Genomic DNA, 13,310 nt, shown 5'->3' on the forward strand with positions numbered 1-13,310 from the left:
GTACAGTTGGGCCACAGAACCATGTATACAAAACATCCCCTATAATTAACGCACCTAATAGTTCTCATACAAGGCAAGCGCAAGTTATTCAAACCATGCTCTACAAACTGACAATGAATAAAAGTATCAAAAATAAAACGTATTAAAATGCTTAAAATCTACAAACAAAAATTGTTAATAAGGCGGTTCTACAGAGATGGAGATGCACAATGTTTAAAATGGTAGCTATTGTATATAAGTCACAGTGGTCTTGCAGTGGTAAATAAATTATTACTCCTAGTGATCTAGGTTCCAGTTTTCATTTTAAAGGTCCCATGAGAAACCTTACTATGATCCAAGCTCCAGGATGCTACATATAAAGGTCTGAGAATTTTATGTAAAAAAAACAAGCCAGTACATCTCAAAATGGAGCAGTGCAAACACGGCAATCAATACGAACAACACAGGTGCTCTGTCGTTCTGTGTCCGTGCTTTTCTTTTCTGTCATGTCAATCCAACTAGCCCCTAGCAGCACCCTTGTGATCAGCACATATCCAGTGACTACCATAGCTCAGCTGAAGCACCAGCAATACATTCAAAAAGACATACAAAACAATGTGTAACAAGCCAAGTTCTGACACAGTAGTAGTGTTAGATATCTGGGTAGCTTGGTTTGGTTTTTATGGGGTTTAACATCCCAAAGAAACTCGGGCTATGAGGGCTATAAGGGGATAATTTCGACCACCTGGGGTTCTTTAAAGGGCAACTCACCAAGGGTCTCGACATTTTAGAAAAACAAGCCCACTGCATAGATGAGGTGCCAAATATAACCTCTGCAAAATACTAGAGCCATGCGCGCCCCGAAAAGCTGTAAAAATTCAAATCAAAGCCCGTTTGTTCTTTCCTTCCAGAAGCAAATGTCCTCATCCTCTACTATGGCTCCCGAGCCTTCGGGCTGACATCATACTGAAAACTTTTGCTAAAGGCATTCCATTGATGCGTTCTGACTGACGGATGAAGGGTGAGCGTAACCGGTTCGTCGTGTCGTCTGCTCCTTGCGTGCATGCTTTCCGCAGCGCCTTCCATTTTCACACACACCTACAAGCTCACATGGAGTAAAAAAAAATCTGAGGAGGGAGCGTCCGGCGACAGCCTTGAGGCCTAGTCATAAAAGTAAAAATATAGTAAAACAGAGAGAGTCTGTCTCCGACACAATATGATGCCCACTGTCGTATTCATGTAAACGTGTTTAAAGGGCCACTGACCAGGGGTCTGGACATTTTAGACAAACAAGACCAGTGCATAGATAGTGCACCGGAGATAACCTCTGCAAAATACTAGAGCCGTGCGCCGACACTGCGCAATACACGGGCCTTTAGCATTTCGCCTCCATCAAAATGCAACCGCCGAGGCCGGGATTGAACAAGTGTTTTCCGGGTCAGCAGCCAAGCACCATAGCCACTGAGCCACTGCGGTGGTCGATATTTGGACACATTTTATTCATTTACAATAATGAAGTTCGATAGCAATAAGTTAATGAGTGAAATAATGTGCATTTTATTAGTGTTCTGAACAAGTATATCAAAGCATCCATCTATGTCAGTTCCTTTCCAGTCTCATTACAATGACCCAAAATCTACAATGCTGCAGCTCTATCTAAACTCGACCTTTACTGTAATAAAAGGACTCAAATTTTACCCATCGGCTACTGTGCACAGTGTGGGCTTTAGCAGCACCCAGTGACAGGTGTGTTAATTAGGTGGCACTTCGCCCACATGACGCGGGTGCAGGCCAGAGCCAGCTGAGGGTACTGCCAGCGTTTGGTGCGCGCCTGCGCTCTCACTCCGAAGGAAGGAAGGCGCAGTTATTTGAGAGCACAAGTGTTAATTACATAGAAAGCTGCATTACAGGACGCTGCACTAATCCCAAGATCTTGGTACAACCCATAGCTCCGCCGCAGCACCCTCAAGCAGGCCCGTGGAGCCACGCGCGCAAAGCAGGCTGTGCGTGACAGCACAGCTAATAGCGATCGCATGGAGCACGGCCAACCGAAGGGTTAAATTGCTTGCAGCACAACACGAGGAGGATGGGGAATACGCGGAGCACATCTTGACGACACAGGTCGCACGTCGATGGCTCATTTCGTGCCGTTCGTGGCGGTCTCCCTGTTCATTTCCCGCTCGGGGCCTCTCGCAGAGACAAGTTGTCACTCGGAGTGACCCAATGGGGACGCGAGGCCAAAGCAGGAAGAACGGAAGGGCGGGTGATTCACAGCTGTTTTCGAAAGAGCTTCCCTTGCAAGGGAGAACAAGTAGCGCGGCCGCCCGTATTCCGCTTGTGGACACCCCACGGGGGATCTCTCTAACGAACGAAACAGCAGCAGCGGGTGCGCACTCCAGCCGCTCAAGAAGCTCAACCCCCCCCCACAACAGATAACAGGAATAACATTTAAGTCTGGTCACTTTTTATTCCTGCATATAAGTGAAAAAAATAACACTTCGTAAAATGAGACTTTTACTGTTAAACTCTACAAATTTTATTTGCCTTTTCACAGAAAGCTTGCACCTGTGGTATTTCGGGTTTACTGTGCCGAAGCTGCAAGTGGGCTACGAGAGATGTAGTGGGAGGCTCCACATCAATTTCGACCAGTTCAGATCATCTAGTGTGAGCTGAATTCCACAGCACATTGGCATATTTGCATTTTACTTCCATCGAAATGCAGCCCCCACAGCTAGGACTCAATCCTGCAACTTTGAGCTTAGTATACAAACACCACAGCTACTGAGCCACCATGGTGGGTCAATGGCTCACAAGGGACATCATGGTGCCATGACAGAACACTGGCCATAGCTTCCAAAGAGCATGTTACAGCAGGTGATGGTAAGTGCATTAGAAAAATGCAGAGGTTTTTGTCATGCACCTGTTCTCCAACACAGTGCCTAGAATGAAGCCGCAACAAGCCACCGATAGATTGTTTAAAAAACCTCCACTACCATTTTTTTGCCCCAAACAAACTGCCCATGGAGACGATAAATAGGTGGAACACTGTCACCTGCTACCACAAGGCAGATGACAAAATGCTCACTGCACACAGCTGCTGTGGCATGGCTTTACAATGCTCCAGTTAATCCTAGCCTCAAACCACTGAGCACTTTCAACACATTCAAGACAGCTGCAGTGCCAGTCTCAACAAAGGCTTCAACCATCATGGTAATGAGGTTCTTGCTCTTTAGGAAAGCTGCTTTTGAGATTTTGCCTTTGATCGACAGCATAATGTCAGTTTTTAAAGACCCAACTGCTTTCAGAAGGTTAAGGCAGTATTGGCAGGTCAGCTGTAAGATAAACTCACATGCACGCAGCAGTCAGCAAGTTCCAGAAAACAACCAGTATCTTCGCATACTACCTTTTAAAATAGTCAAACCTCATTATAACAAAACAGTTTATAAATAAAGAAATAATGGATATAATGAAGGAATGACGATTCCCCAAAGAAGCTTGGTCAACATGGGTTATAACGAAGCTACGGCTATAACGATGTAATTGCTGGGCCCCTTCAACTTCGTTATAAAAAGGTTCAACTATATCTACAAATTCGAGTGTAACAAGGTCACCTTGAATTCTGCCCTCAAACTTTTTTACGCCTTCTTTCACACCTGTTCATGTGTGTAAATGAGCATGTTACAAAAAAGGCAGAGTCTATAAGCAGACAAAATGCAAAACAAAAAAGGAGAAAGAGCATGCATGTCTTTCATTATCGCCTCTATGGTACTTTCTGCACTGCAAGATATTGCAGATGGTACAACATTAGCGATTATTACTGTCCTGGACAGGCATGTTATATAAAAAAAAAACCTTGTCTCTAACAGCAGGTGTAGGCACAATTTACGAGTTGCTTTTGCCACTAACACACCACCCACGCCCATAGCAAAGGCTGTGATTTCAAGAATAGTTTGACAACGCACACTGTTCATCATATCACAGATGTCTCATATAAACATGCAGAGTGTATGTTAAGTCTACTAACATGAAGCGCTTATATGCTGGAGTTCTAAAAGTAGACTGCTAAGGCCTGTTAATATACAGTGAAATGCAATGTATAGTAACAGCACCATACAAGCAGGTCAGTATAACCTACCGAGTTGTGCTGTGTTGTGCTGATTACGCCAGCGTGAGTGGTCCTCGTTACACTTGTAAGCACTGCTGACCATGACTACAATATCCAGACAGGTTGACCGAAACCACTGTTAGCAAAAGCCTCTGCAGATGCATGCGGAGTGCCTAATTATTATGCAAGTGGCACGAGCAATACTTATCTACAGCTGCTGGATCAATAAAAAAATGGGTCCTTTTTTCTCAAATGACCACGGCTCGGCAAAGATCACACTTTCTGCAAAGCACTTGTGGTAGCTCGTGCAGCCAGTCAGACAGTCACCAGTCAGGCCGCCATGTCTACCAGATCAATTGCCTTTCATCAAAATGCTAAGCAAAGGGGCAGCATGGCATGCAAATGTGGTGAACTGTTGTGAAAACATAGCTCTATAAAGGATCCAGGCATCCACTACCATAAGTGCTAGTCCAACTCGGAACAATTAGCAGTGTGGTTGAGCAGCATATCTGACAAAAGTATGGGAGAAAACCAGCAAGGTTAAAGTCGAGTGCGTCCTTTGCAGTCAGTTCAAGGATGAAAACTACTGACAGACAACCTAGATTAGAGCCCACCTGCCAACTGGAATCCCAGCAGTCTTTTCTAACAGTCCGACTTGTACAGACTGTGATAAAACACCGGAGGCGAGGAAGCTGCCTTGAGGGGATATGTCATCAAATGCATCGAATGAATTAGGAGAGAGCAAGGGAACAAGTCATGGTAGAAAGTTTGATAAGAAAAACTACTCTCAACACAAAACTACTCAATCCAATGCACATCTCACTATGTACTAAAACCTCTAGAGAAATCTGCTGCCAGGGCACTTCATCAGAGGATGGGTCACCTCAAATAGAACTCAACCTTCGCTGCATCATGCAAGAGCTCAAAGAAGACAACGCACCATCTTGAGATGAAAATTTCTTGCCTAAAGAAAGCACTGCAAGAGAGGCGTGATGAAACTTGTGAGTGCTTAAGAGGTTAGAACACAGCAACGAAATCCTGCCATCTCTTTTCAAGTAAGGAACCTTCATTCATTCGAATGGGTATGGTGTGTGACCGTTACTTGCCGTTCCTTTAGAATGCATCACATGGAGTAATACCTGTATAACAATCGGCTACAGTAGCAATGTGCATAAAAAAAAAAAAGATATTCACAGTGTTGCATTATTCTCTAGGCAGCTGACAAAAAATCTGCTTTTTGCAGTTATGATTGGGGACATCAGCCAACAAATACAGGTTAATGGGAAAAAAAAAAATTTCATGTTCCGCTAACAATGTGGATGGAGTAAAACCCAGATGTCCAGTTAGGTCATTTTCATAATGCCTAAACAACCGAAGTTTCCTCCTAGAAAATATCCTATTCTAGCCACTAACTGCATTAGGTATGCTGTCTGATGGTGACATCCTACCCTGACTCGCAACTCTGAGTTACTCGGCACGCTCATGCAGTTTACAGTACACACAGCAGGTTGCACCTCGTGCTTTGTACCCAGTGGCTGTTGTTCAGCAAACCTTTGCTCTCGCCAACTCACGGAGTGACAAAAAAAAAATGTGCCATAAAATATTTTGATAAAAGTGGAGAGATGTCAAAACAACTGCAGCGATGAGGGAAACAGACTCTAAAATAACTTAAGCGACAAGACAGACACTGAACCAAACTGATGACCTGTGTTAGCAACTCCACCAATGCACTCTTCCCTTCCTGGCAATACGGTACCAGTTTCGAAAGATGTCAGTATGTGGCTGCAACATGTGCACCGTCGTAAGCTGGCACATAAAAAGGGGGCAGTTGCTCCTCCCTCGTTCCCTTCAATTAGAGACTGCCGTACCTCCTTTCTTGTTTGCCCCCCCTCCAGCCTTGTCCCTTTCCTTTCTCCATTACACTCACTTTTTGTGCAAGTTTGACATGTTCATGACATTATGTGCACAGCCATGAACAGGTAGCATTGATACCTGATGGCTCTTTTGCCCAAACTCTTTATAGCTGTCATCGATGTGATAACCCAAGTAAAAAGAGCTGGGAATAACATGGCATCATGATGAGAACATTTTTCACCTTGCCCAGATAAAAATATGAAAGCAGAAAATCACTGGTAGTGCTTCATGTGGACTCCAGTGGCTTCACTAATACTCATACAACTATATGAATGTTCACCCTTCATGTTATGTAGAGTTTCATATCTGGGCACTGCTTTGAAATGCTTTTAACTCACAACATGGGGACAACTAACTTAAAGCTACAAATAAAGCAATGAACTCAAATAACCTGAACTTGCTATAATGGGGCCTTAGCACATATGAATTTGATAGAGAGTTCCTATTGCAGAGCTTGAACCTGCTACACTTCAAATCAACCATTTCAAGCTGCAACAAGATAGCAGTGGCAAACATCCCTCAAAGGAAGCCCCGCAGCTAATGGCGTCGAGCGATTGTTACACTGCCGTGGTTAATTCCCCTAGTGTGACATTGCAGGTGACAGGGTCCTCCAAGAAATGGGATTAACCTCGATGTCAATGCGGTCGGTTGACACCATCGGCTGGAGAGCCTCCTCTGAGGGGCATTCACCACTGCATTCTTTGCTTGTATCTGACCATAGTTGGTGAAAGCTCATGTTTCAGAAGCTCAGAGTGAAATAGGATGCAGGACAAAGAAAAAGAATCACACACAAGTGCTGAGCAGAGCATTGGTTTTGAAATTTAGCAGTGAGTATTTACAAGTTACATGTTTAGACAAATTGCACAATTCGAACTTCCTCCATTTTACTATACCCATTATACTACAACAAAAGAATACATGTGGCAGAATACACAAAGTTGCAACACTTACAGTAGCATGTCTCCAGTGATGAATGATATCATGGATCTCGGAGCTAGGGTGGAAGAGCAGGTAATCACGCCATTCTTCAAAGCTGATGGTGAGCGAACCATCCTTGTCCATTCTGAAGAAGTAAATAATCATTCACCTCTTCAGTGAATGTGCACCTCTAACTCACTCAAAACAGCGATGAAACAAATCACCATTCATATTGAATGACTGCGACCCGCCGCAATGGCTGAGTGGTTAAGGCATTCGTCTACTGAGCCGAAGCACCCGGGTTCAAACCCAACCACGGCAGCCACGTTTCAATGGAGGCAAAACGCAAAAGGTGCCCGTGTGCTGTGCAATGTCAGTGCACATTAAAGATCCCCAGGTGGATGAAATTATTCCCGAGACCTCCACTACGGCACCTCTTCCTTCCTTTCTTCTCTCACTCCCTCCTTTATCCCTTCCCTTACGGCGCGGTTCAGGTGTCCACCGAGGTATGCGAGACAGTAACTGAGTCATTTCCTTTCCTCAAAAACAGATTTTCATTTTTTTTTAAATGACTGCATGCTACCAGTACAGCTCAATATTGCTGCACATTACATGCTACAGAAAAGACCTCGTATGGCAAAAAGTGAAGACACAAGATGACGAAGTAATCTATAGCAAGTGAGAATGAAGACAGATTGGGGCCTGCCACTAGGTTAGAGTGTGTTTTGTCTTTATTCACACTGTTTATTTAGCAGGATAGAGGCAGCAAAACTACAAACTTGCATGTTTTACTATTCAAGAACCACTACTTTGCTAGCTTATTGAGTTGCTGGGCATAATTTGAAGCTACATCACAATGCAAACATCTAAGCTTGACACATAACTGTTCATATGCTTCAAGCATGCACAGCTGGCCTTGGAAGTTTTACAGACCACGTGGACACTTGCGAAAATCCATGACCATGTGACCTGCCACTAGCGTGCTGCACTACCTGTCCAGATTCCAACTTTGGCAGATGCATGGCCTTTTATACTCGCAAACACGCCAGCTCATTCACTTATACCTGCTGCTCAGCAGCTTGCGCTATGCACTTTTGCCTCAGCTGCACAATGACTGACAGAAATTGCGAGCTGCAATAATGAGCTATAACATACAAGCAGCCAGGTTAGTAACGATATCACAACATCTGCACACGTGTTGTAGCTCACAGATGTTGTGACCCACTCTACAACCCCATAAACAGTGGATGACAGGTAGAAGCAAATGAAATGAGATACCTGCAAACACAAAAGGCCCCACACTCGCCCAAGCAGTGGTCTCAATAACGCACACAACACGAGCAGATGGCACAGAGATGCATCTTTGCATGTCACATGGTGTGAATTTGAAGCCAAAAGGGAATAGTTGGTTTTGAATAATTAACTTTAGCAGTGCAGTATTTTGGAAACAGGTAAACTTTACACATAATTGGGGAGCATAGAAGCAGCATGAACAAGTACACTGTACAGGCAACAGAAGAGCACAGAAATAGCATGAACAAGCAGAGCACTATCTACGTTCCCATGTTGTGTGTCCTGTTTTTCTATTTTCAGCGCAGCACACTGCTCAGGTTAATTGAATAGCCAACTGTACCTACACATTCCAAAATGTTCTGCTCATGTTTCTTTCAGTTTTATTAGAAGTTTCAGAGTAAAATAAGAGCACTAATTTTCACCTAAATCTTATACACTCACTTTATTCAGTTTTTTAGGTGAAAGTGTATTTCTCCTTCAGTACAATGACAAGTGTTTTAGCTTTAATGTAAACATCATGTTCTGAGAGAGACAAAAAGGAAAAAAAATACTCATATAAAGAGAAAAATGAATCCAGAGCATGTTACAATAAACAACATGTCTCATCAACCACAGTGGAGCACTGGCACATAAAAATTTGCTAATCAGATGTCTGACTGCGCCCTGGCATTCAGAATAAAGGCTGTTTTCCAAGCAAAAATGCACTTCATTATGCTGGTCAGTAACAACTAACGCTGTCTCATACCAGAAGTGCAGATAATGCTCCATATTCACGAAATGGATTGATACAAGAGCATGCAAAAAAAAAAAATAAACATTTTTAGCATGCATCCATGCCAAAATACTGCTGATCAATAAGCCAATAAAATTCTACTTGCTGATATTCTGAATTCACGACACAAATACAGCTCTATACAAACTTCAAAAAACTATGGTTGAGATTTAATGATCTGGCTATGGCAGGCAATGCCAAAATTATTCCCATGTCTAAACAACTTAAATATCCTACTTTAGAACTGTGCATGATTGCACCGCATTTTCTTTCCTCTAGCATCTTTGCACTACTATATGTTATGCAACATTCACTCTGACAACTCGTAGGCCTACAAAAGTGACCGGATGTCAGCATGGGCAAAACATATATCAGCCTAGTTCAGCTGTAAGCGAAAGAAAATGAGACTATGCCAGAACAGCAATCTGCACAACCCCAGCAAAGTTTAATTCCATGCAACAACAAAAAATGCATCCTTTAATTAATACAGCTCTGCAGTCCATGCGCCTGTACACAGCACTGACCCCCACGGCATGTTACTGCCATTTGTGCTTCATGAAAACACCCAGCTCTGCCAATATCAATGCCCTGTTTCACCACCGCAACCGCAATGCATGGCAAAAAATCTGGGGATACATGATCACGTGCTCCATAAACGTAACCAGATCACATGACACACTAAAATGACATGACAAGCATACAGTCATTTGATACACTCACCCCCTACCGACTTTGCTTCTTGCTTAATCACTACTCCCTTGATCAGTGCCTCTCTAGTTACTCAAATACTCATCAGCATGCAATCGTAAGCTACCACACTATGTGAAAGAGCACATGACATACATATAAAACTCCGCTTTAAACAAGTCATATGAACAAACACACCTGTGTGGCCTAGGGGTAGTGTGTCTGACTCGCAGTCCAAGGTCAAGTGTTTGATTCCTCACTAATTACCCCTCTTTTCCCCAATTTACGTTACGTCCTTGCATGTCATAATGACATTTGAGTCATGTTGCAACCTTGTAATCACAATTTATGTAAAGCTTGAATCAATTCCGCCACTCCACGTGCAACGTCAAACCTTTTCAACCAGTCCGGAATTCTGTGCCACAACAACGCCGGACGCAGTCGCCTGGAGGCCGCATTTTCCGCCGAATGGGAGCCTTACAGCTATAACTTTAAAAATACGACCCACAGATAATATGGAAGCACAGGATGCAGCAGTGCCAGCGGTAGTCAATGGAAACTACAACAAATCAATAAACTAAAAGCACAGGTGCTTACCATGCATGAACTGCTATACTATTTTCATTTTGGGCAGGTTATTAAACTGCAGTGACTGCCATATATTACAATGCATATTTTAACCTGTCTAAAGAGTGGATGAGGGCATGCATTTACATCACTTTGATACTTATATTTTGACTGTCAGCCTTTAAATGAAAACTTACCGCTTCAGCAGTCTAACAGCTTCATCATGGTCAATATGAATTCCAAGGCTCTGGAATGATGTCTTAATCTCGTTTGCATCAAGTGAACCTTTGGTAATGAAAAAAGAAAATGCATGAGAACTGTACAAAAGAACACACAAAAACCTTACTTGACTTTGGAGACTTACCATCACTGTTTGCATCGAGGCTTTTAAAAACAACCATCAAATTCTTCTCATGCTCAATGATGTAGTGCACAAACTCTGCAAAATCCACAGTGCCATCCTTGCCAGTGTCTGATGCTGTTATAAACTTCTATTCAAAAATAAAAATAAGAAAAGAAAACGACAGGATAATCAAGTCAACAAACTGCACCTAAGCAGCACTATTTAGAATGTTTGATTTTAAGTATGTTTGTCTGTTAACAATGTCTGCAGCTCATAATAACACCACTGTTATCCATGCGGAAACAGGAAGATCAAATCAATAAATCTTGCCTACAAAGCATCAACTAACATGTTTATTGTTGAATGGGGTCCACATACATGCTTCAACACTATCAAACTAACAGCTGGCCAACAAACTAAAAAAAATCGTGAAGCTTGCCACTCCGTTACAAACTTCAGAACCCGCAGAATGAAAACACGAGTTATCAGAATGCTTCAACAAACGATGCTGCCCACCTGATCTCTAACGACACTGCATATAATATTCCTGCGGCCTTGTGTGTATGCGCAACACCGGAACCAATACAGCATTGCACGCTCGAGTAGCCGCAGCCACACAGCGTTGTTGTTTTTCTAGGCTATTAGTGAGCAGTTTTCCCTGGCCCATAACATTAACGCATTGGACATCACGCTGATCAACGCAGCACGCAGGTCAACACATTGTTAGACGAGAGTGCAACAACGCTACCACTATGGAACGCGAAAAAGTTTTAGGCAATGAAAAAAAAAGGAAAGAACGGCGCTAAAGAGCACGACTAGGAAGAAAGCAAGGCGTTCACGTCGATTTCTCCCTAGTCAATCAATCGGTCGCGGTCAATCCGCTGTTGTGCAATCTTGTTTATCACACTGACACGAAAAGGTAGCACGGCTCGGCGCACGCTGCTGTGCAAGGCAGGAACCTTGAACACGCGGCGAGCGCACGCATTCTTCGCGGCGCCCTTACCTTGGACAAAATTGCGTGCAGTGGGACATTGGACACTGACCTCTACACTTCCGGGAGAATGTGGCAGTCCCAGTTTACGCAAGCCCGTGGCGAGATCATTGATGTCAATTCGACCGTCTTCGTTGGCGTCTAATTTTCTGAAGAGCTTCTCTAGTCGCTCCTCAACCTCTGTCGGCAGTTCAGGGTAGTAATGCGGTGGGTGCTGCTGAGGCTGGCCGTTTTTTGGGGCGCCATTCGCTTGCAGTATCATGTTTGTCGCTAGCACATGGTGCTTATATCGAAGTTCCACTGTGTCAATGAATGAATGAATGGCGTCCCACCTTGCAGACCGTAGGGGCACGGCTGATTAGCTCGACACTGCGGCACACGCACGGCGGTTCAGACGACGGCAACCTTGCCGTTGGCATTGGACTTGCTGCAACGTTTCTTTAGACTGTGTTAAAGGCTTCTGAAACTGTACGACAGAAGCATATCACAAAGACTGCCTCACCACATTGCTACCGTTGGACCACACGAAACGTCACCTATGTTTCGTAGCCGACAAAACGCTAAGGACCGAAAATCTGCTGGCCACAATTTTTCTCTTTCGCCGCTACACCAGTGCTGTCGCTTACGGCGCACATTGTTCCTTCATGATCAATATTATCTTATCACGTCATAAAGGTTTCGGTTTTGTTATTATGAACATAAATCAAGCGTATTCTGGGACAAAAAAATGTACCACTATTATAATTTACTAAATATTGAACACTAAGAATTTTACTTTTAGTTTGTCACAAATGTGGCTTGAACAAAGTATATTCAAAATGCATGCGTAATTGTCTTTTTTTATTTTATTATTCTCTTTTTTTTTTGTCAGTGTATCTCTTCGGGGTACGTTTTTTTTTATGTTTGCTCTCTGCTCTGATTTGGTGCTCACCACTGCTCACCGCTACAAGGCGTAAGCTTCTAACCATATTCGGTTTCGAGAAGCTTCGGTACTTCAGTTACCATATACTTCAACGCTTCAATCTCCGCCCGGTCGCAGGGCACTCGCCCTCTGTTTTTCACATTAATTTTGAAGGATTACAGCTCGAAACGCACGTCTCGTAGGCCCACAAACAAGATCAAATCATGGCGACATAAACTGCTGCCTGTGCACACGAAAAACGAACATCAAGCTTTCTGTCCACCAGCACCGTCAGTTTAAAAAAAACTCACGGGAAATAGGTTTAATTACTTTTACACATATTTTTGTAACCGCCTACCAACTTACAAAAAGCGCATATGAAGGCACTGGATACTGAATCGAACAAATAGGATGACAAATTGTTGCGCCTGAACAAATCCATCGGGTGAAAGTCGCGCGTAGAGCTCGACGGCAAGATGGTCCACTTTGAGGATCGGTCTGCGCCGACGGGCCAAGAGCTGCGCGCAAGGTCTATTGAAATAGGTCGCGAAGCCGGAGCCCGAATGCGGTCCAGAACCAAGTGCTAGCGACATCAAATTATGGGTGGAACTAAAGCGCCAAAATGAAATGAGTGGACAAACAACTAGAAGAGGAAAATAATTAGGACATATTTTGTGTTTCAAAAGCATTCAAAACAATTGCAGTGATTCCTTTTTAAAATATTTTAGTTGTGTGCATTTTGTTAGAAAGTATAGCGCTTGCTTAGTAAAAATATATGACAGCGTTCGCTCAGAGTAGCGGCAATGGCAGCGGGACGATGCCAAGGTTGACGGTGCTCTG

General features: G+C 43.5%; 1 protein-coding gene across 3 annotated transcripts in view; it reads right to left on the reverse strand.

Annotated features, from left to right (window-relative positions):
* SCaMC (Short Calcium-binding Mitochondrial Carrier) overlaps positions 1-12,199 on the reverse strand; it is a 63,848-nt gene extending 51,649 nt beyond the window's left edge. The window contains exons 1-4 of one of the 3 annotated variants that reach the window (XR_016290745.1): positions 11,622-12,199; positions 10,600-10,726; positions 10,433-10,520; positions 6,950-7,061 (exon numbers count right to left, since the gene is read on the reverse strand). Coding sequence is in view for 2 of the 3 variants with exons in the window: in XM_089581478.1 (XP_089437604.1) it covers positions 6,950-7,061; positions 10,433-10,520; positions 10,600-10,726; positions 11,622-11,831 (537 nt within the window). In the remaining variant the exon portion in view is untranslated. The remainder of the gene's footprint in view (positions 1-6,949; positions 7,062-10,432; positions 10,521-10,599; positions 10,727-11,621) is intronic. The other 2 variants (XM_089581479.1, XM_089581478.1) reach the window with 2 other exon arrangements.
* Between the last annotated feature and the right edge of the window lie 1,111 nt (positions 12,200-13,310).

This window comes from Amblyomma mixtum, chromosome 3, assembly GCF_055824585.1.
Source record: "Amblyomma mixtum isolate Tamu chromosome 3, ASM5582458v1, whole genome shotgun sequence".
NCBI lineage: Eukaryota > Metazoa > Arthropoda > Arachnida > Ixodida > Ixodidae > Amblyomma > Amblyomma mixtum.